At 49.3% G+C, this 24,314-nt stretch overlaps 1 protein-coding gene across 7 annotated transcripts in view; it reads right to left on the bottom strand.

The window, feature by feature from the left end:
- The window catches only part of LOC116414584 (cell adhesion molecule 2-like), a 105,790-nt gene that overhangs the window by 16,957 nt on the left and 64,519 nt on the right, over window positions 1–24,314 (bottom strand). For 2 of the 7 annotated variants that reach the window (XM_086909112.1, XM_086909117.1), the window contains exon 2: window positions 773–848. In XM_086909112.1, coding sequence (XP_086765238.1) covers window positions 773–848 — 76 coding nt within the window. Of the gene's footprint in view, window positions 1–772; window positions 849–12,636; window positions 12,827–14,866; window positions 15,329–24,314 lie in introns of those variants that run through there. The other 5 variants (XM_086909111.1, XM_086909116.1, XM_086909114.1 and 2 more) reach the window with 4 other exon arrangements.

Here is a 24,314-nt window from a genome sequence, read left to right on the forward strand (position 1 = left end):
CTCGGATTGCGGTCCACGATATCGGGAGTATAAATAAATAAAGCGCGAGGAGAGCGAAAAGATATCGAGATTCGTAGCTCCGAGGGATTATCCCGATCCCTCTCTTCTCTTGCTCTTATTTTTAATCTTATTTACCGTCCCGCTCGGCCGGTAAGCGTAAACTCGATACGTTATTGGCTGGCGTCTTATCGATGTCTTTACGACCTCTTCTTCTCGTCCGTAAATAAACGGAGAAAAATCGCTCGGAAACCGCCTTCCTCCCCTCATTCAACGATCGCGACTCCATCTATCTCGCGGTCAGCGTTCCAACACTCGCGCTCCTCTCGTCGTGTGAACCAGCCACGTGGCTCTGCTCGATTGTTCGCGCCGATTCTGCCTATCGAAACGAGTCTCGAGAGACAGTAGAGATTCGTGCAACAGATTTCGATTGTTAGATCTTAATTAATACGAAATTCTCGTGCCGAGATTCTACGCATCGAGATTCTGATGCATCGAGACTGTCGTTCGAATCGAACGAGTACCATTCAACGCTGCCCTCTTATTAATCATCGGAGATAAGGAAAGGTTTAGCCGGGGAATCAAATTTCGGCGTTTCTTTACGACCCGTCCAACGAGTTGGGGATGGCGTGGGAATCGATGGGATCGATGGGAAAGAAAAACGAGACGCGTGGAGGAAGGGAAGAAGAATCCCTTTGAAAACGATACGACGTTCGACGACGTTGCACCACCACCACCACCACCACCACCACCGCCACGTCCAAGTGCCTCTTACCTGCACTCGAGAAGCGCGCTCTTGCCCCTAAGGGAGTATGCCGGGACGTTTATGCCGAGCAGCTTCAACCCCGTCACTGCAACAGAAAGAGGAAACAAATTTTTCTTTCTTCTCTCTTCCTTTTTCTTTTTCTTTCTCTTTAAAATGCGAGACAGACAGAGAGAGAGAGAGAGAGAGAAGAGAGAGAGAAATGAACGCGGCGCACGAACTGGGAGGAGGAGGAGAAGGGAGGGGGCTCCGAAATCCCAACCAAGCCAACCAAACGCTTGACCTACTATACGCGGAACGCGTACAATGGAAGTATTAAAAAAAGAAAGAAGAAGAAGAAGAAGAAAAAAACGAACGCCATGTTATTTCGACGAAAATAAAATCTCGCGACCTTCGACCCTCCCCGATCTTTATTTCCACGACGCGACCAAGAAAAGCTTGAAAAGTTGCGGCTCGATCGAGTGACCAAGAGACGGGGGAGGGGCGCGAGTCGATTGTACTAGATGCTCAAACAATGCTCCCGCAAACTCCATTGTACCTTCTCCTCTTCTCCTTTGTGCCCCTTGTTCTCCTTTCTTCCCTCTTTCCATTCTTCTCGTGGTTGGATACTCTCTCGTATTCGATTTCAAATTTCACAGGGGAAGATGACGAAAAACAAACGACACCGTTTCTTCCCGAATCGATTCGAAGCAAATAATCGTGTGTACGTAATCGGGGGTGGGGGGCGGGGGGAGGGGAGGGGTGAGAAAGGGAGAAATTTCGTTGCGCTCGCGTTGGGGGTTTGCGTTTAATTAAGCTCGCGCGATATTTTACGACGGCGACGGTGGACGACGGGTGAGTGGGTGGTACGCGTGGTAAAATATACCCGTTTCGCAAAGGGACCAGACCAGAAACCGAGTTTGCTTGAATTATTCCCTCCGAGAGAGAGAGAGAGAGAGAGGGAGGAGAGACGCAATTTTTCGTAACGCGATTTCGAGGCGAGGCCCGACTCTTCTCGCGTACTCCTTGCGCCGGGTTGACTGGTCAGGAGGGCGTACGTGGCCGGCTTATAAGTTAGCCAACGTCCCAGAAAGAAAGCCCCGTGGTTAATCTGTTCCGCGTTCCCGCTTAATCCACCGCTCTCGCGAGATACATGGCCCCCTCTAATTACCCGGGCTATGATCTTAATGGACTTGGAAATGCCAACCGCGTCAGTTCCACCGCGTGCAAATTACGCGAACGTGGAACGACTCTTTAATCGCGAAAAACTCGCCTCGGATACGTGTCTCAAATGCGAAACATCCAAATTATCGTCACCCGTCTCGGTTAAGCGAAATGATGAAAGATCGTCCCTCCCCCTTCCCCCTCCCCGTGATTCACGACGAGAGAAGTTCGAGAAAAGTGGAATTTCGATCGGGCGCGAATTTGATTTCCTATTCGTGTAGGTTAAATTAATTTTCGTTCGACGGAATCGATAATGGGCCGCGGTATTAGAATCGTGGTTTCTCTCGTTTCGGGGACGGTTGGCAGCGGTGGACGACAATAACGTCACTTACGGTGTACGTAGCGGAATCGTCCATTGAATTAGAGTGCCCGCGGCGTTTCCGAGACAAGCGGACTCCGCTCTCAGCTTTTGGGCCAACGATCGTGACGCGGGTCACGACCCTATCGGCGGCCGTCTCCTCCTCGATTCGCTTTCTCCGCGCTCAGGAATTAATTGCACGCCGGTTCGGCTTTGAATAGCCACTCCAAGTCCTGCGCCTCTCGCCGGGGGGACACGTCGCCGCTACCTTCTCCCCCGACTTCTCTTCCCACCGTTCTTCCCTCTTCTTCCCTCTTGCCCAGGTATCGCGCGGTCATCGCGGTAAAAACGGAACCGCAAAATTTACCCGTCCTTGCTAAACCCGATCCACCTTAAAATTCACCGATTACCGCCCATTCTCTCTCTCTCTTCCCCGTTAATTTTCCCCCCGAATCAACGTAACGAGATTTCTCTCCCCGCAACGATGATTCGATATGATCCTCCTCCTCCTCCTCTTTCGGGAGGATCTGTGATTAAATCGGCAAAGAATCGCTAATTTTCATCGATTTCTCTCTCTCTCTCTCTCTCTCTCTCTCTCTCTGCGAGCGCGACGAAAAATCCATCGAAACGAGGAAATTAAACGAAATTAAACTTGTTTGTTGTTAAAATTGATGATAAAATTTTCCGCGCTCCACGAGAAATAAACGCGTGCTCGCGAAATCGGATGGAAAATAAGATTCGTCAGTTTCGTCGGTTACTCCACTGGATTCCGTAACGAGTTCCTATTCCAGCCTGCTCGAGAACTCGACTTGGCTAAGTCGAATGCTAAATACCCCACTTCTCTCGTTTCCTATTTTTCTTTTTGGACGAAGCGACGCGCGTATTCGTTCGTTTCTTCCTCTTTTTCTTCTTCTTCTTCTTCTTCTCTTTTTTCGCCGAGAGAATCGTAAAAGTCGATCAAAAGCCCCGATCGAAGGAGGAACGAAGGATCAATCGACCAACGAAACGAAAAGATTCGTCGGAAACGCATCCTTTCTCCTCCCACCGATTTCCCCTAATCTCTCGACGACATATTCGCGGTCGAGGGAGGAAACGGAGAGAGAGCGCGATACAAAGATACGATTCTTCTTCGGGACAGAGTTTTTTACTCTCTTGGAATGTAACTCGCTTCAAAAAGCGTTCTTCTCGCGTTAAAAGCGTTCTCTACTCCCAACAAATTCAACGTCTCCCTCTCTCTTTGCGCGTGGAACGACCATTTCATCGTCCTTTTCTCGCGTGCGGTGCGATTCGTTTCTCAGGGACAATCGAAGAAAGGAAGAAGACACGAGGAGATGATAGAAAACGCGCGATCCCCGCGATTTAATCGGATTCGAGGCGATCGAACAGAACTTTTCCCTCCAACCAAATTGTTCCTAGGACGATGCGCGAGGAGAAGAAGAAGAAGAAGAAGAAGAAGAAGAAGAAGAAGGGGGCACGTGACGGACACGTATACGGAGGAGTCGTTATCTTATCCTCCGTATAGTCGGTCGGTTGTCCGGCCAGGTAGGCGGTTAACTCGTATCTGGTCACGCCACCGGTTAAATTCCCCCTTGCGTACTTATCGCGAATTAAAGCGCTCCTTCAAAGGAGCGGCGGAGACACGGAAAGGTGAAGCCGCGTCCTTATATTATCGCGTTCGGATGAGTTTCACGCGACCGCGCTATACCGTCGCTCGACATTAACGTTTCCATTATACGATTACGACTTATCCGCTCCTCCCCCATCCATTATTTCCCTCTTGATCTCATCCTCGATACGCCTCTGATAACCCTTCGCTTCCTCTCCCGTCCTTTTTAGACACGCCGTCTCTTTTAACGGCAAGGCAACGTAACGAAACAACCATATTCGAAATCGAATACGAAACGAAAACGATTTATTCGATTCCCTTCCGAGGACTCGACAATTCGTCGGTGAAGAAGAGTGATCATGGGAGGGGGGGGGGGGGGGCGTGCGTGAGTAAGCGTTGCTAGATATCGAGGAATATAAGCGGCGAACACGGGATATCTTGGCAGGATAGCCTCGGGCCGGACAATCCGGATATATATATATATATAAAAGCGCGCCTCCCCCTCGTCCAGTATCTTCGTCCCCTCCGTAGGCGAGGCTACCCGAGGCGATAAATTCATCCGACGCCCGATAAGAGGGCCCGATTTTTGTCTTTACGAGCGTTCCCCACCCCGCGAGAAAAGAGGTGGAAATATAAGGGTGGTTTTCGGGTGGTTATGCCGTGACCCCACCGGCTATTGCCAAGGGAAAGGAAATAATGTGCTCGCGAGGCACATTCTCCCCCCTCCCCCTTAGGAACGCGTGGCTGGTGAGGCGCGTAAAAAGCGCGCGCGTAAAGATCGCGTTGGTGGAGAAGGGAAGGAAGGAAGGAGGGAAGGAAGGAAGGAACTAGTCGCGTGTTCTACGCTTTGATCGATTCGCCTCTGGCGAAGGGTGGCAGAACGGAGAGGAAACGAGGAGCGCGGGTGTTTCTGTATCGCGGCGTTGGCTGACTCAGCTGAAACGCACGCTGGAACGCGACATTAATATTAATTATTATCGTCGGGCCGGGGCGCGTGTCGCGCCATTTTTTTTTTTTTTTTTCGGCCGAAAACGACTCGAGCTCCGCCGCCGCCCCCTCCCTCCTCTCTCGAGGAGAGCGAACCGTCGAGAGAACCATCTCGATTTTCGATTATATTAGCCACAAGGGGAACCAAGTGGCCAGGTTTGCGATTAATTATTACCATCCATCTACCGAAGAACAAAGAGAGAGAGAGAGGAGGGGGGAGAAGGAAATTTTGCAGCGAACACGAGTTTTTTTGGCGAGATCGATAAAATCGGGACAGGGAAAGGAAGGAGAGATCGAAGTGTATATATATATATATATATATCGCATCAGATGGACGAACGATTAGAGAACGGTTTCGTGGAATAGAAGGCGAGATGGACGAGGATGGAAAAGAAACGATACTCGATCGACGAGCGGTATAGAAAGAAAGAAAGAAAGAAAGAAGGGAAAGTTTTCTCGTTTTGCGAGATACGCGAAGAAAGGGCGGTATTATACGGGAAGGATAGCCAGGACCCAATTAAAATCGATCATTGGATATTTATTGGGGGGAGAGGTGAGGCGATGGCGCTCGACCCGAGTTCCACGCGCCTCGAGGGGTGGTGGTTCGGTACACGTAACCCTTCCATTTGCCACGATACGATAATAGCGGTGGCAAACCTTGAAGCGCACGAGACCTATGGCCGCGCGCTTTCCACGATATATATATATATATATACGAACAACCCTTATTGTTCGTGTATACGAAGCAAAGCTACGATAGCTCGTTGGAAAATTGGCGAAAATTCTAGAATCTTTAAAATGATGATGCATCGGTGGCGATTTATCGGGGGGAGAAAGGACGCCGCGGTTGCTCGGCCACCGTTCCGTATTTGAATGTTTAATGAAAGGTGAGGGGGTGGTATACGCTGTTAGTTGCCGATTACGTAGGTCGGGCAGAAATTTCCATTTAGAATCGTTCGCGGTGTACAGTGTTTTCGAGTGCAGCACCCGAGTGTACACACCCGGCCGCCGCGGTCTACTAGCGATATTCCAGCGACGCGTCTGAAAATCGTATCGCGCGCAATGAATAGCACGAACATTCGCGTTCCAAGGTTTAATTCTCCTCGACTGCTATGACCGCCGATGGACCGACGCAGTTTCCAAGTGGTATTTATCTTGGTTCCCGGTATTCGTATTCATCGTCGTCGGTCAACGAGGGAGGGAAAGGAAGGATTTCGCGTCGCGTTGAAAAGTCTGATGATCGAATTGGACATTTCGATCCTATATACAGCCGCGACTTATACACGTGTGTATATATATATATATATATATATATATAAACTGAAACGAAGTTGGCTGGTTGAAACGAATTACCGAAGAAAGCGGGTTCGACGTATGGTTCGATCTCCGATGGACGCGAACTCGGACGGATTCGACGCGGAATTCGAAATCGCTTTGGACACCAGCCAGCTCTCTTCCGTTCGATCGCAACTTTTGGGGGAGTGTGGCGATGGTGGTAGGCGCATCTTCGTGACGCGACGTCCCATTGTTCGTCGACGATGCGTCTTTTCGAACTTTAAAGACGTTCGATTCGTAATTCGCGAAGATCGATTTTCCATCATCTCGAAATCGGTGAAAATTTTTACGAAAACACTCTCTCTCTCTCTCTCTCTCTCGCTGGTATCCTCGAAGAATAATAAAAATATCCGAATTTTCGAGAAAGAGAAGGAGAGTTTTCGATCTCGACGCGAGAGACGTCGTCGTCGTTTTTGGGAGCGTTTCTCACGCGCGTGAGAAACGTAACGAGAAAGATACGATTCTCCAATTATCCCGGAAAAATCGGGATAAAAAGAGTACGAGTAGTTGATACTTAATTCGCGGAGGGAGTTTCTCTCCCTCTCTCTCTCTCTCTCTCTCTCTCCATACTTCTGGACCCGTGTCTTCTGGATAAAGAGCGGATCGTTAACGGGTGGGTGAAAAATGTATATTTTATTTTTTGGAATTTACGAGGACACGAGGATGGAATTGGCGTGGAATCGCTTAACGAGGCAGGAGCGAGACGGTTGCGAGGGGGGGTGGTGGAGGATCGGCGCGAATCAAAGCGGCGGAAGGCCGAGGAAAAAGGGATTCGAGGAGGGATCGATCGGAATCGAAGCGAGCAGGGGGCGAACGTTAACGATTGGACGCGGTGGTGGCGCGGCGTGGCGCGGAGCACCGGCACCAATCGTTTTATCGACGAATTAAGCCGAATTAAGGCTGGCCCTACGGGACGGCCACGCGCGATTTCACACGCCAACGTTTTTCCATTGAATTTCGAAAAATTGTTTTATCATCGTTTCCCCGTCCTCCCGATATCTGTTGCGCCAAAGTGCTTTAACAGGGGAGGAGGGACCGACCCATACGGGAAAATTCGATATTCCTTTGCCTCGTTCCCGCGACCACCACACCACCATCGCCATCACCACCACCCGTTCGTTTCGTCTCGATACGAATATTTTCCGCCCAAGTACGTTTCGCTTCACGGTTTCGCTCGCCGTGGAGAAGCGGAAACTTCTTCTCTCTCCGCTCTCCGAGTGGAATGAGAATTCGAAGATACCATTGCTCGCGGGAGATAACATTTTTCCAATTTCCCAACCTAATGTAAATGCTCTCGAGAATAGAACGGAAATAATTCGTCCAACTAATTTCTTCTTCTCCTTTTGCTTCTTCTTATTCTTCGAGGACGTTTTCGAGTCTCGATGGGAGCAGGAGGGGGAGGGGAGAGAAGAAAAAAGAAGAGACAGAAACAGAGAGAGAGAGAGAGAGAGAGAGAAGATGAGCGAAAGAGCGAAGCGTAATCCAGGGAAACGGAGGGGGAGGAGTTAGAGAAAGGAAAAATAAAAGGAGACGAATTAATTAGAAATATATACAATCGTACGTGTACGTGTGTGCGTGTGTGTATCCAGGGAGGAAAATACGAAGCGAACGGTTACGATTTAATGAGTTTGCGTTCTAAATTACGGGTGATCTCTGACGGATTCTCTTCTCTTTCCGAATAAAACGAAAAAAATCAAAGTGGCGAGGAGGATAAAGTTGTCGAGGCGCGTTGTGGATGGATATAAATTAACGGGATGGGATGGGACGAATTTACCATTTCTTCCGTTTTTCGCGCGAATTTGTCTCCACGCTGCTCTCCACTTTTACCCTCGTCGAGGAGAGAGAGAGAGAGAGAACAGATATCGACTGTTTGCCGAATTTCCCGCGAGCGGCTACGAAAATGGATTCGTATCGACCGTCCGCTTGAATTTCATCGATCGATTCATCGATTCTATATCGAATTTATCGAAAAGAGAGAGAGAGAGAGAGAGAGAGAGAAATTTCACCTATGGATCGTTCTCATCGATACATCGATCCTTCCTTCCTTCCTTCCTTTTTTCCCGTTCCTCTCTTTTCTTTCTGCCTCGTCCACGCTTCTTTTTCCAGCTAGCCAAGAGAGGGAGGTACGCGCGCGTGGAAAATTAGAGGATCCGAGAGAGGAACTGGCCGGGGAACTCGATTTACATACCTCGACGGGGCTGGATCGCGTCGGATCAAGTTAGCAGGGGGCGACGAGTGAACTTAATTAAGCGCGTGCGCGAATCGTGGTTCGCGGCGTACACGTGCCATACACTTCGTTAAATTTTATTCGCCGTAATTTCGCGACTGCGTCGTGTGTTCGAGGCTGCCTGCCTGGCCTGGTCCTCTCTCGTCGCTTCGACTCTCGAAGCCGACGTTCGGCTTCGCATCTACCCCCTCCTCCTCCTCCTCTTCCTCCTCTTTAATTACATCCTCGTTCGAGCTTAAGACCGAATCGACGACTGACTCCCACCCTCCCCCTCCACGTATACGAACTCGACACGAGCGTTCGTTTCGAATAGCTACAGGTCCAGACTACTAAAACCCAACGGGGAAAGAGACACCTTTCCCCTCTTGTCAACGGATCTTTTTAACGGCCCTCGTTAGCCCAATGTTAATGAGAGAAAAATCTTCGTTACGCGACATTCGAGCGAAAACGGCCGTTTGCTCGGCCGCTACGAAGTTCACTATCGTACGCCTCTCTCTCCCCTTTTCCATGTATACATATATATATATATATATATATATACGAAATAATATAATTCGTATATAATTCGTTGGCCGCGAAAGAGATGGTAAAATCGAGGCGTCGAGGAACGAGTTGTTCTTTCTTTTTTTGGGAGCAGCGTAATAAATCGCGTCGCAGCGATAGCGATCCTTTTCCACGAATTCCATTAGGCGTGTTAGACGGCCTTTAAATTCGCCGGCCGCTTTAAACGTTAACGTTTGTTTCGCGCGACAACAGGCCACGATATTTCGTTTAGCCTGCAATTGAAAATTACTACCGCACGAACGCGTCCCAAAACGGCGCGCGGCGATTGCAACGTGAATATTTAATGCAACGGCAATCATTCGAATTCGGTTGGTAAATTAGCACCATATCGATTTCGCGTGTGTATGCAAAGGAACGAGCGTCATATGCACGGCTAATTACCGTATTTCCGGGACAATGGGTATAAAAATAATCGAGATATCGAGGCAACGAAGATTTGGACAATTTTTTCCCCGCGTACTATCTTCTTTCGCTCGGGTAAACGAATTGGTTTATCGGAGAGAGAGAGAGAGAGAGAGCGCTCGAGCTCGAGAAAGGAAAGAACGGGTTGAATTACGGGAGCCGATAAAGAAGCAACGGCTAGGTGTCCGGGATAAGTAATCGAGGATATAAAACGCGCATCGGATTTCGCTAACGAAAACACGCGCCGCTCTTCTCACCCTTCTATTAATTAACGTGCCGAGAGGATAATCAACGGGACAACAACGGGGAAAAATGTGTAGCGTGGACACGCGCTACAATGGACCACAGTCGCTCTCTCTCAGATCTTAATATCTTTATAATATCGCCGCCGGATGTTCGATCTCTCGAATCCCGCTTTCTCCAGTATCTTTCTCACGTTATACGGGGGAACGTTGTAAAACGTTGGAAAGGAGGAGGGAGGAGTTTATTACGAGTCGGCGGTGCGTGTAGCCGAGCCAAGAGTACGCGATCGTGCGATTACGTGAACTGTGAAACGGTAAACGAGGAGGATCGATCAGAATGTTTTCGATTATTCGTTCCAGGTAGGAGGATATAACGGAGGAAGGCCCGTGTACGATCGTACGATCGTAGTTGGATCGCGAGGAAGGAAGGAAGGATGTGGTGGTTGCGAAGATGGTCAATTACGATGCTGTTGTGAAATAACGATCCGTCAATAAGCGCGCATTTCCATTTTCAATGGAAAATGAGCCGTCGTCGTCGACGTCGACGAGGAAGAGAAGGAAGAAGACTCGAAGACGATACCGCGGATGCATTTATCAAAGGAGAATACGAGTTTTGTATCGAGGTAGGTGGAGAAGGAGGGAGAAGAGCGTTGCGCGATATTCGAGAGAGGAGGTGGAAGAGAAACCGCAAGAGGACGGAGGCAAGTTGGACGGAGTGCGGAGGAAACGAGGAGGAAAAATGATGAGCCAGAAATAATTAGCGGGGTTGCAGAGCGCAGCCGACCGAACGCAGATGTGCCAAGTCTGTATGAAAAATTAATGACATCCCGTTCTCGGCAATTCCCTTCCTCTCGCCACCCCCCAACCCTTTTTCACTTCCCTAGCGCCAAGTTTATTCCCTCTTCGCTACTTTTTTTTTCTCTTCTTTTTTCCCTCCCTCCCTCTCTTTCTCTCTCCTTTTTACTTAAACCCGGTTTCCCTTTATTGCCAACCCCTCTTTTGACGATCTCGCGTGTCTCGACGAAATTTAGCCGCGCCACGATCCCCGATAGGCTCTATAATTATCCCGTTTTATCTTCATCAGGGTAGGGGGTGGCTCTGGGGGAACAACTCGCGACCAAAGAAGCGATATAACCTACCGTTCGACCGTTTACCACCGTCCACAGGAAGAGAGGAGGCCTCCATCCATTTTCCATTCTAATTCGATATCGGGATTTGGACCGGATATTTATTCGTCCCTTTCTTCTGATAATCGATGGATGCGACTCTATCATCGCTCTTTCCACCCGATGGAAAGGGATACCGCGCGCGATATACACAAACTTTGCCTCCGTTTTCCCTTCCTTTCAATTTGTCTCCATTACACGCGTCCATCACTTTTTCGTTTTCCTGCCCTGTCACCTGCTCCCATCCCGTCTAGTCTCGTCTCGTCCCGTCTCGTCTCGTCTCGTCTCGTCACGGCAAACATCCAACATCGTTTTTCATATTTTTGCGCGCCGCATAACGATCGATAAGTCACACGCGCGCGACAGTCGATTATTCGTAACAATTTCGGGGGAACGCATCGGGATCCACGCTCGTAAAACTCGTCGGAATCCTCGTCGATGTCGATTTACGAAAACGATCCGTTCTTTCTTCCTTTCTTTCTTTCTTTCTTTCGGGAGAACGTTTCTCCCTCCTCTCCTTCGATCTCCGCGTCAACGATGCACGAACATTTTTCGAACATTGTTCCCAAGAATTACTCGGTTCGAAGAGAAATTTGGAAAATCAAAATTTCGCCTCGCGTCGTTTAATCTCGTGTTTTCGAACGCGACCGCGAATCGAGCGACGAAGAAATATTTACATTTCCGATATTATCCCGTCATAAAAGCGAATCGAGCGTAATCGTTTCGCCGCGTTATAACCCGCGATAAACGAGAGAGAAAGAGAGAGAATCAGCTCCGCCATAACACGGATAATTTATGAACGCAGACGCGCGTGACCGAGTTTCCCTACGACTTTGCAATTAACTCGTCGATTTCCATCCCCAAAGCGGATATCTTCCAAAAGCTCGGGGGGGTTTCCCATATCTCCGCACAATGCTCGATGCAAGTTTTATCTATTTATGCCAATCCATTCTCTTCCGCGGATCATCTTATCGCTGTGTTTACAGTATGAAAATTTTACATTCCAATTCTTCCCCGTCCCCGGTATATAACCGTTCGTTGCGTTCTTTTTCTCTCTCTCTCTCTCTCTAATTCGAGCCTCCTCCATTCTTTCTTTCTTTCTTTCTTTTCTTTCCTTTTTTTTTTCGCTGCCACTAAATCGTAATTATACGCGAGTTAACCGGCAATCCAACGGACTCGTTTTAATTATTATCTTCTCCTTCTTCGCATTGCGTAGACAATATACATTTTTTTTACCCTCCATACATCTTTATTCCTTTATTTTTCCACCTTCTCTCTAACCACCCTCCCTTTATTTTCCCTCTCTTTTTCGCTCCTTCGTCGGAACGTCGTGTACCGGAACGTCATAAATTCCAAGCCAACCTACTCTCGACCCCTCTTACTCGCCACTCTTTTCCCTTTCCTCTTCCTCTTCCCCTTCCTTTTCCTCTTCCTTCGCTTCCTCTCGCCACCCCCACCTCCTCCTCTCCCATGCATTCGTTCGCGCACTCGGTTCCTCTTGAAAGAACAACGTGTAAAAAGAAACGGAACGGAACGTAATTAAGAAAAAGTGTCATTTTTAAACTCGCGTTTCTCCCTCGTCCCCTCTCAAAGGCAAAAGTCGGAATTCGCGTACGTTTCCGCCCACCTCGTTTTCCCTCGCACCTTCAACGCAACGAGGATTATTCCAGGTAAACGGTGAACCACCTACCGCTACAATTTCCGAAAGCGAAAAGTTTTCCAAATTTTCGAAATCGAGCGTAAAAAGCGTAAAGGAGTGTGGCGGGGGTGGGGGAAGAGAGGATCGAATTTAAATTTGTTTTCGGTCGGGGAATCGAAATTTCTGTGAGATGGGAAAGAGACTCACCCTCTTGTCCGAGGAGCACGGCGAGGATGAAGAGCAGCGTAAGATCCATCGTCGTTCGTTGGTCGACGATCGTGGATCCCGTACCTCCACTTTCGCCTGTCCAGGATATCCTCGTTCCAATTATTCCCCGCTATTTTCCTATAGATCGTATTCCACCTTCCTCTTCGGCCTCGATCGCGGCGGCACCGATCTACGCACAATACGCGCCAGCCAGTATTGTATTCGCCTCCTCGATCGACGATCGCGCAGCAGATTTCTCGTTTCGACTCGTACTCTACTTTTTTTACTAGCAGAAGTCTGTTTCTTTTCTCTCTCTCTCTCTCTCTCGTCTCGAATACCAGACCCTCCTTCCTCCTCCCTCCTCCCCCGAAAACAATCCTCTCGAATCGTCCGACAACTAACAAGCTGTCCGACAAGGGGGAGGAGCGAAGGGAAGGATGGATACGGCGTTTATTTTAGCGGAACGACGTCGTCGCGAGTGTGACGCGTCGAGGGAGAGACGCGTCGAGTTGTCGAGACCCTTTCTCGGTGGAAAGGGTCTCTGGCAGCGGATTTCGCACAACCAGAGTCACGGGTTTAAAAGTCTTCTCCACCGTTTTTAAACACTTCTCGAAAACTCGGATTTCCAAGTTTCCGCGATTTTTGAGCAGCGCAGCGTCATCCCGATCTCTCGCCACGATAACCGGGTTTGGCACCGGGACAGCTCTCTCTCTCTCTCTTGCTCTCTCTCTATCCCGGTTTGAAGAGGGAGAGGCCGTCTAATTTTCACCACGGAATCACGGGCCACGATCGCAACGTAGACGAAAACGTGGAAGAGGAGAGAAGGTGGTGGAGGAAAATCTTTGGACCGGTCGCGGGAACGACCACCTACTCGACCGAAACTCTCCACTGAGAGGAGGGGGAGATTCGAATCTGGCGAGCAACGAGGACTTTGTCCTCGATCCGATTGGTCGAGAGATTGCTCGTAATAATTAAATTGCTCTCTCTCTCTCTCTCTCTCTCTCGATGATCGTGCGTCGAAATTAAGAAAGTTTGGGAGAGAAAAAAGACGCGAACGTGGTATTTCCACGGGTTTGAATAGCGGCGAGAGGAGGCGAGAAGTTAAGGAGAGAGAGAGAGAGAGAGAGAGGAGAGGTGGAAAGGGAAGAAGGAAAGGCGGAGCGAGCGGTGGAAAGAGAAAAACGAAAGTATGCCGGCGGTACGGAAGGTAGGGCTTTTAAATGCAACTTGTTGCAATCTCGCCCAAAGCGGCGAGTTTCCTTGCTTCGACCGCGGAACGCGCACGTGTGTCCTTCGCGGAGCGAGCACGCGTGCACTAGATTCCTCTTCTTCTTCTTTCGTCCAAAGACCGAACAGTTGCTGGGCACTTCTCTGGTGGCAACAACCAACAACGAGGGAGAGGGAGAGGGAACGAATTTCGAAACGTTCGAGTAAGGCGAAAAACAGGCGGACTTCGACTTCGATTTTGGGGATTCGTCGAAACTCCCTCCGACTCGCTTCGGCCTCGACGATCGAGTTATTAACCGACACTGGCGCGGGCCAATGTTTACCGTCAACGACACACCGACCACCATCGCTCTCTCTCTCTCTCTCTCGACCGATCCTTTGTTTTTCCGACGCGCACGAGACACGTGTGCACGAGAGAGGTGTCGATCCGAAGAGGGCGCGCACACACACACACACACACACACACGCACACGACCATTCTCGCTCCCTCTTTCCCTCCCTCCCTTCCTTCCCTCAACTTCACTCCCGTTTCCAATCGCATGACGCGAATGCGTATTGATTCGACCGAGACTATTGCCTTTCGGATCCATTCAAAGAAGGGGTGGAGCGTGATGGGTATAATACCTGGGGGTTCCGTTTATTTGTTGACATAATTGCACCGACACGATCGATTTCTCTCGAACCCACCACCACCCCCCCTCGATTTCCCTTCTCGCGCTCAACTTCGTATCGCGATCGATGGATCGATGCATTTCCCCCACCGCGACCCAACGAATCGCAATTTTCCTCCTTCTTCTCTTCCTCGTCTACCTGCACTCTCTCTCTCTCTCTCCCTCTCTCTCTCTCTCTCCCTCTCTCTCTCTCTCCCCCTCCGCTACGCGATTTCTCGATCTATCAGTGGAGAGGATTTTCCGCGATGGAGAGCGTACGGTTGTGATCGAATTGCCCAAGTTTCTCGAAGGAATTAAACGGTGATCTTCGATCGGGATTAAGAGCGGCTTACCGCAACGCCGCCGTTAAGAGCGGCTGTTCCTGCCAAGACTAGTCCCGGTTCATCGAGTCGCCGCGCACACGGTTCGTTGTCCTTTCGCGAGCCAGCGTGATCCGATGAAACCGATCGATTGAAGGAGAAGGGAGGAGGAGGAGGAGGAGGAGGAGGAGAGGCGAGACGGAAACATGGATCGTGGAGGAGGAGAAGGAGGAGGAGGAGGAGGAGAGGAGAAGATCGCCGCGAAAATTCGAAATCGAATCGGGAAAGATTTGGGTAGAAGGGAGAAATTGTTGGTATCGGATGGATCCGTGGGAAGAAAGATCGAAGGAGGAGGAGGAGGAGGAGGAGGAGGAGGAGGAGGAGGAGAAGAAGAAGAAGAAGGGAAGCGGCACGAGCGACGACGCGGCGTGACGAGGCGATTCGCGAGGAGCGTCTCGGAGGGAAAGTTCGCGTCGCGGATGGCCGATGCCGACTACGAAAGCTCGACGTCGCGCCAGCCGAGGCCTGTGCGCCGCTACGTCGTATACCTGGGCGCGTGCGCGTTGCGGGCCGAGCAGGTGCGAAATGCACGCGACTCTCCACCTACGATACCACGCGCTCACGATCTTCCATTGCTCTCCTCGCCTTCCTTCTCGCCCCTCCGATCGATTATTCCGTTAATCGGTATTATAATCGGTCAACTTTCTGATATCCGTCCCTTCGAACAACAGGGGAAGGAAAATATTCCCAGATAGTTGTCCCCCGCGATAATCTCTATCTCGATTGTTGCTTTTTTAATAATAAATACGAACAAATAATAAATACGAACGCCACCACATTTCGTGATTGAATCAATATTCAAATATTCCCGTTCTTCCAATCGTAGCGCGCGATACACGAAACAACGGTTAATTTCACCCCTCATTGTTATTGGTATTCACGAATTTGGATTAACGCGTTCCATTTCCGCGATCGAGCATTTCCGTGCCTGCAAATTGAAAATAATCGAAAGTTATCGAGGGTGGTCGTGGTCGATAGAGAAATTATGTATCGAGCGAAAGGAGCGGGAAAATCTCGCGAGATCGAGCACGACGGGAGAAAGGGAGGAACGAACGTCGGGGTGAATCGAACGGCGAGGTGAAAGGGAAGAAACAATTATTCCGTTGTTCCGCTATCGGTGGAAGGCCGATGCGCACGAATGAATTGGTGGGAGTAGTTTAAAGGCGATAATAAGCTCGGTCGTTTGTAAACGCGTGCCGCGGGGAAATCTTGGCAAATGGGAAAAAGGATGGAAATTAACTTTTCCGCCCCTCCTCCTCCTCCTCCTCCTCCTCTCTCCTTTCCACGATTGGTACGTCGAGCAAGAGTCTTTCTCTCGAGGAGAAAGGAAAACGCGTTACGAGACGAGAGAGATCCGTAGACCGGCGTAAAAATTTCTTCCTCCCTAACGGGATAATCGTTTTTTCCCGCCTCCTCTTCCTAGGCTCTTCCTACTTCTCATCTCCCTCCCCCCCCCCTCCTCCTCCTCCTTCTCCCCTACTTTATTTCACTTTGTTCCGCAAACTGAAACTGACGCAACAGCCAATTTCGTTCGTTACGGTAACGATAACGGTAATTGTTAAAACCGTGTGCGCGTTTTCCACGTAACACGCGGTGAGTAGTCCGCGAGGACGTCGAGGAAGGGCGGGGGAAGAATACGTATCGTGCCTCAAAGCCGGGGATCAAAGCGGTGGGGAGAGCGCTGCTTTTTCTCGATAGCCCGCGAACCGTTTTTACCCACCACAGCTCGCCTCTCCCTCCGATATCGCTTTTACGTCCGATTCGGGGATAAAAATCGAGACACGGATCGAGCCAAGAAGAGGAGAGTCGAAGTAGTGTAATACGCGCGATAATGCGTTTATCGCGCGAATATCGATAGGCATTCTCCCACTCCCCTGTGTGAAAAAACAGTCGTTTCATCTAGAGGGGAGGGGGAGGGGATTCATCGACAGGAGGGAATAGGACAAACGCGAAGAAACGGAATGGAAACACGTCGAAATTCCGCTCCCTTTATGCCCGTTGCGGTACTCCTTTGAAAACAGTTGCGGTAGAAATCCCCTGGCTCGTAGGTATATAGACGATAAATTCCGCTGTGGTTTGCAACGGATTGAGAAGACAGCGAAATTGTTTTCGTTGAAAACCGCGTATATGGCCGAGCCAACGATTTGCGGTTACGCCATCAAAGACGTTGTACTTTGCCCGCTCGGCCGGCTTCTACTAGAAATTGGCGTAAATCGATTATCCGTTCATTAATCGACCCGTAGCGCGCACGATAAACGATCGAGTCTGCGAGCCAGGGAATGGTAGGATGGACCTTCGGAAATTACGTCGTTTCGAATATCGGCCCAGAGAGGAGAGAGAGAAAGAGAGAGAGAGAGAGACGGACGAATTCGTATTTCTTATTGGCGGTTCATCCGAATATGGACGTGGTTCGTTTCTCTCTCTCTCTCTCTCTCTCCTTTTCGGTTTTGTTTTCGTTCTCGCTGGAATTCGTCCTTCCCATCCATCGAGATATTACTCCGAGGTATTGCTTCCCTACGAAAACCAGAGACCAGAGGTAGGATAGGATGGGATAGGCAGACGGCGGACTGCGATCGTTCTTTGTTAAAATCGCGCTTATCTCGGAATGAATAATTTATCGTCTCGTTTATCTTTTTCCACGCGGAGAGGCGGTGCCCGCTCGAACGAAACGATCAACGTTTAAAAATAAAATTAACATAAAACGGAGGGTGATTTAAGACGCGTAAAAAACTTCTTCGCGAGAGAGCGAGTTTCCCTCGCGCGCTACTCGCGAAACATAAATTTGACCGAACGAGAATATAACGCGATAATAATCGGCCGAACGAGGCGGTGTCGCGTATAATGCGATTCTTTCTCGGCGAGCACGCTTTTGTAAACCCGATCGCGAACGGGTCGGGACAAAAGAGGACGCGGCGGGCAATGTAATGCGTCGGTATGCGTGAATTCGAGCCCGATATAAATTTCGATTCCGTCCAATCGATTCCGCGCCACGATCAGCTATTACTAAGCTGGCACCACCGTTGCTGGTCAAATAGATCGAAACGGTAACGCGACACGCCGCCTCTCCTAATTGGCGAATTACTAATCGAGAGGGACGACGATTCCTTTTTTTTTTCTTCCCACTCACCAAAACTTTAACACCGCGAGTTGGCAACGCGTAGTTGGTAGCGCGGAAGCTCGTGCTACTTAACCCGAATAAATAGGAACGTTCTGCGTCTGGCGGAAGATAGTATCGACCATCCTTTCCTCCCACCACTTCTGTATCCCTCCCTCTTCCCTCTTTCCGGTTCCCTATCGTTTTCCCTCGCACCCTTAGTCTTCTCAAACCCTGTTGCACCACCTCGAGCAACCTGACCGTCTGAAACGTAACCTGCTGTCGGGATGGGTGAGGGGGAGAGACCGAAGGGACGACCAGAGACCGAACTCGGGAGTGTAGCTTTCACGACCTTTCCAGGCTACGGAGTTAATATTTATCGAGGTTGCCTGTAATTTTCTTGGGAGCCGGCTGCGTTTTCCTTGCCTCGTCCTCGTTGCCGAGGATGAAACCAGAGGGAGGAGAAAATAATTAAGATAACTCCGACCGATCTTCGTGTATTTTTCGGTAAAAAGTATATATATATATATATATATTTTAATCCTTTTTTTTTTCTTTCCCTCCTACACTCGATCGACGGGGACGCTTTTTACTCGGGAAAAAAATAAGAAGGATCGTCCTTCTTCCACGAAATCGTTCGAATTGTTGTTGACTCTTCGCTTCCAATGACGTCCCCTCGACAATGCGTATCGAGTATGTACGGCAAGGACACGACCAAGAACTGTTTGTAAATAAGATTAATACGACGAACGAAAGCGACCGACCGTATGCGTGTGTACACGTTTACATGCGCATACGTATGCGAAACGCGAGAATATCAACAAGTTTCGCTCGTTCTTCGTTTCGGGAACAATGACAGGAGCGGGAAGCGGGGGGAGGCGTAAGAGGCACGAACCACGCGGTTCGAGACTAGAATCGTACTCGGTAACGTTCCCCTTGTATTCCCGCTTCCTACTTGCCCCGCTTGATTTACAACGTAGCGCGCGCTATCGTCTACGATTCCCACCTGTCCCTCCCTTCCTCCCTCCCTCACTCCTCCTCCCCTTCCCTCCTCTCCTCTCTCTCGCTCTCTCGATTAATCGGTCCATCCTGCGCCGGTGCTAATTTATAGCCGGTGCTAATCGTTTCGTGCGAATTGTCAACAAGTGGCCGATTCTCAACCGAGCGAAAAGGAGAGACCGAGCAGAGAGAGAGAGAGAGAGAGAGAGAGAGAGAGAGAGAGAGAGAGAGAGAGTGAAAACCGAGCGACAGGATATCGCCAATTTCCATCTTTTTCTCTCAAATTGGAGCAACGATCGCGAAATTCTGGCTTCTCTCGGGTTACCTAGTTACAGTGACATCGATCGGTCGGCACGGGGGTGATGGTGGTAGAAAAGCCGACAAAAAAAAGAGGGGAGGGAAAGAGAGAAGAAAAAAGGGAAAAAGAGAATAAAAATTAACAGTAAAACGAAGGTTCACGGAACGTCGGGGCTTGGCGATCCTCGGGGGAGGCCGAAAATGCACTTTTTATCGCGGTACATCTCGTATGCGGCGGTGTATCAGGCCCGCGCATACATATTTCCTAGCACGTTCCCCGCACGTAGCCCGTTCTCTCCACTGCCACGTCCCACGTTCTCGATCGTCTCCTACTAGGCTGGGTAAACGTGCAAGGTCGGCCCTGCTCGTGCTCCATCTACCACTTTACCGTGTATCGAAGAATCAACGAACCGTTCCGCTCGAAACCTACGCCCTTCCAATTCCGCGAAAAAAAGCGATGCCGGTGTCCACTTGTCCACTTTCTTCTTTTCCTTCTTCTTCTTCTTCTTCTTCTTCTTCTTCTTCTTCTTCGAGAGAGAGAGAGAGAGAGAAACGTATTAATCTAGCCCATAGGCGATAAAATAATACGACGAGTAAAGTCCTTTTTTCGCGGTCCTATCTTCCCATCCTCGAACAAGGGAGGGGAATAAACATTCCGGCAAAGTTTCGAGGGGATTAAGCGGTTACTCTTCGTCGAGCCGTCGCCTCGGGCCCGTCTTCTTCGCCGAGGCGAAGTCAAAATTTTGGAAACGAGACGGTTAAAAATCTATTTACGCGTATTTCTATCTTTTTTCTTTCTTCTTTTTTTTAACGAGAAAAACGATGGACTCGCGAAATCGTAGAAAGCGGGAGAGACACGTTGTCGTCGTCGTCGTCGTCGTCGGCGATCGGATTCTGACTAATTCGACGGAGAAAAAGAGGGGGAGAGAGTTGGAAGGGAGAGACGATCTTGAGATTAAACGAAACTCGTGCTCGTGGCCTATCGAAGTACGTAGCGCCGGTCGGTTTAATCCGGTGGTGATCACTTTTCCGAAGAGAAAGATTTATGGGATCCGTTTTAAAGCCGATTAAGAGAGGGAAGACGACTGGAACGTTTCGTAACCCAGCCTGTTCTTAATGACTTATACGAGGTGCAATTTCCAGCGACGCTTGGCGGAACGTATACTCGACCACCACGAGTCTTTAATCAATTATGCAAATCATTTGCGGACTACCGCCGCGCTTCCTTCCCCCCCCCCCCCTTTTGCCGCGAGGACGCGCAATCCCAAGTTCCCTTTCCCTTTGTAGCGACATCCTCTCCGCGAGCGAAACCAAGCCTTCCGGCCCGTATTCGTTTGACCGCGCCCAATTTCACCGTCCTTCCAATCCCGCCTCTCTTTTTTTCCTCTCACTTCCCAACAACTCGGTTAGCTCGCGGCTTGTTTATTAAAACTTTCGAATTAACTCGCTTTAGACGCGTTCGTTTTGTACTTTCCTGGCCGCAATATATATATATATATATATATATATATATATATATATGTATTATTTATTCGTTTCTCTCCCTTTTTTATCTCTGAAATTCCTAGCTAGAAATATCGCGGCTGCCTCCTTCCCCTTTTCTCTCTCTCTCTCTCTCCTCACTGACGAGCGACCATGATCCTCGCAGCAGTCATCGTCCAACGCAGTTTCGCTTTTACACGCGCACAACGCTCTTTTCGTATCTCTCGTTTCCCTCGTATCCCTCCTCCTCCCCTCCCACCTCGTCCGCTCGCTCGTTCGCTCGCTCGTTCGCTCGCCGCTCCTCTCTAACGAGTTATGTTTCGCGCCCTCGTCGCGAAAGTTCGGATACGAGATTACCGGCGCTGGTCGGCTCTCGAGCTTCGTTCCCTCCGATATTATGGAAAGCGCGAGAGCTCGATGCCCGAAAACGAAGGAGGGACGAGGAACGGGCGAAACGAGACGACGAGTATCGAGCCGCTCGATCTTCTCTCTCTCTCTCTCTCTCTCTTCCAGAGACGAGAGAGTCGTCCTTTTCCCAAGGAAACGAGATTTATTGCGCGTCGCGTATATATATATATATATACATACACAATTCTACGCTCGAGCTCGAAACATCCGGTTCACGATAAGAAACCAGATGGATGCATTCGTATTGCCAATCGCGTTTTCGGCTAACCACCGTTCCCCTCCCCTCCCCGTTTCTCGAAAGGAAAAGTGCACCGGATATTCGGCCAAATATATGTACACGTGTTCGAGCGAATTGAAGCGTACGGATAACGAGAAATCGTGCTGAAACGAGGGAAGATTCGCGGAGTATTGTACCGCGACAAAGAACGCAAAGTCGTCGAGCGAGTGGGGGCGTTGCGGTCGCGACGGTTTCAAGCTGGTCACCGGCACGCGTCGTATTTCGTATGCCGCGTCCCACCACGGTTACTATCTCTCTGGGAGATGGTCGTAGAGATAACTAAACGGAAAGAATCGCGTAAAAAGAAATGCACGTCGGCTCGGTTAATTTTTTAAACGTTCCTCCAACCATCCTCCAACCTTTTTACATAAATTACGACGATTATATTTTCGCGTTGGTGAGACGAGATATCGAGAGAGAAAGAGGAGGAGAAAGAAGAAGAGGGAAAGAAAGAAATCGAAGCAGTGTTCGAAAGTAGTGTCGTTCGCGGTGTATTCGATCGCGGAGTTGGGCGAGTGTTTGCCCTCGATAAATATATATTTCGATGTATACCGATGATACGACAAGAATAGAATTTTCGTTAGGGCGAATATCGGGTAGCTACTATAACTTTACGGGTCAACCTTGCATTATTTAATAATCCATCTTGCCCCCGCCGGCTACCCATCGCTTCCCCATCGATTTTTCATTCAAACACGTCTATTATCCGCCGCGGAAGAGGCGGCCCGCTATTTTCGATTACGATTCGTTTTAATTCCACGATTACGAGAGTATTTATGGAAATCGAGGATGAAATTTTCGTGGGAAAGACACGCGTAGCAAAGTGGAAAGTTAGAATTACGTACGCGTTAGACGTGGATGGATGGATGGGTTGAAGTGGGGTAAAGTTTGGAAAAGTAGGAAAAGTGGTGCGAAAAGTGTGAGCGATGGGAGGAAAGGGGGATAATCGTTGTCGAAGTTTGGAGCACAGATTCGAGCACAGATGAATCGGGAATTGGTTGACCAAGAACCAGTCCAACTACACCGGAAGTCGAGTTCCATCGAGCCAACTTATCCATCGAATTAGAGAAAAGTGGGTGTCCCGTGCACACCCAAACTTCTCCGTTAATCTGCTGGAAAACCCCTACGGGTCTCGATTTATCGGCGATATCCGATACGCGAATACTTCTTCTTCTTCTTCTTCTTCTTCTTCTTCTACATCCACTTCTCCCCATCCACTCTCTCCCCCTCTCCTTTCGCACTTTCGATCAGAGAGAGATTCGTTTCGCAACGAATGCCTCCGTTTTCGATCCGTATCCGGGATAGATACTGCGATCGATCCTCCTCTCTCGATAACGGGACAAAAGTGCGGTGGCGAAACTCGATATCGATGAAACGAAGAATAATGAAACGATATACACGGATCCATCTCTCCATCCCGTTTAAAATTCTAAGTAAAAGTGGTTCGGCTAAGCGAGAAATCGGAGAGGTTGAGCGCGAGTCGTTACGATCGAGCATCTATCCCAAATATAGATTAAAAACCGATAAAATTGACGATGTGTTGGAGGAGGAGGAGAACGACGACGAGGAGGACGACGACGACGACGACGACGACGACGACGACGACGACGACGATGAGAATTGGAAAAAAAAACCGCTCGAATCAGGCCGCTACTCTCGACTCATTACTTTGAATTATTCGAATAATATTTTCCTGTCTGACTGGGAAATCAATGCGTCTACCCGGCCGATGCATAATTCATGGCATAGTATCAGACAGATCGAAGATTAATAGCTCTGATCAGACGCTCTCTAATCGAACGCTTACCGCCTACTTTCTCCTTCCTTCCTTCCTTCCTTCCTTCCTTTCTTCCCTCTCTTTTCTCTCTTCTACTTCCTATTCCGTTTCCACTCTCCCTCCCTCCCTCCCCTTTTCGTTTATCTCTTCCAGAAGCTGTCTCGCATCCCACGATAAAATCGATAAATAACCCCGGACAGGATGAATTCGAATGATTTCGGCAATCTAATACCTACTCTCGTCTTCTTCCTCCTCGACAAACCTCGTTCGTTTCGTTTCGTTTCGTTCGAAAGTCATTTTTACGGAGGGAGAAATTAAACGTAATTAATCCACACACGCGCGCGCGCGCGCACACACACACACACACACACATATATATATATACGCACACTTGTCGAATACAAACAGTTGAGAGAAAAAACGAGAGGGCGATTCGAAAACCGCTGTGCCCGATAAAAAGGTTGAAAAGGTTTTCTCGCGTTGCAACTTTTCCTGACGCGACGAGACGAAAGAGAGAGAGAGAGAGAGGTACTCTCGTCGTCTTGCTCGGCGTAGATTATCCGATTAAAGGCTAGACGATCGTTGAAATCGCTCCGCGGTAATGGTTAACGAGCAAAACTGTTTTCGCGTGGCGGAAACGAGAGCATCGAGAAGCTTACCCGCCAAAGCTTATCCCGGAACGGAGAGCAACTTTTCTCTACCAGCAACTCCAGCAACCAGGCCAATAAAAGTTTGTCCTCGCATAACGCGAGAAGAAACAATTTTGGATCGCATCTCCCGTACGAGCACCTAATTGAGACGAGCACGTACCACCTAATAACTTTCCAGTTCGATTCCGGAAATTGAATGACGTGACGCAAAAGCCAAACGCGTTCCACGACCGAGGGGGAAGAAAAGAAAAGATCATCCGCCTCCGGGCAGAGTTCGAAAAGAATGTGGAGGGGAGGGGATAGAAGAATATCGGAATATCGCCTTTTTAATTCGAGTTAATAATCGATAAAACGAGCCGAGAATAACAGACTTTTCGAGCGAAAGGGAAGAAACTTCGCATCGATCGATTTATTAGATCGTTTTCCCTTCCTTCCCT

The sequence above is a fragment of the Apis florea genome, unplaced genomic scaffold, assembly GCF_048593485.1.
Source record: "Apis florea isolate Af1SG1 unplaced genomic scaffold, ASM4859348v1 contig_3081_pilon, whole genome shotgun sequence".
Taxonomy (NCBI): Eukaryota; Metazoa; Arthropoda; class Insecta; order Hymenoptera; family Apidae; genus Apis; species Apis florea.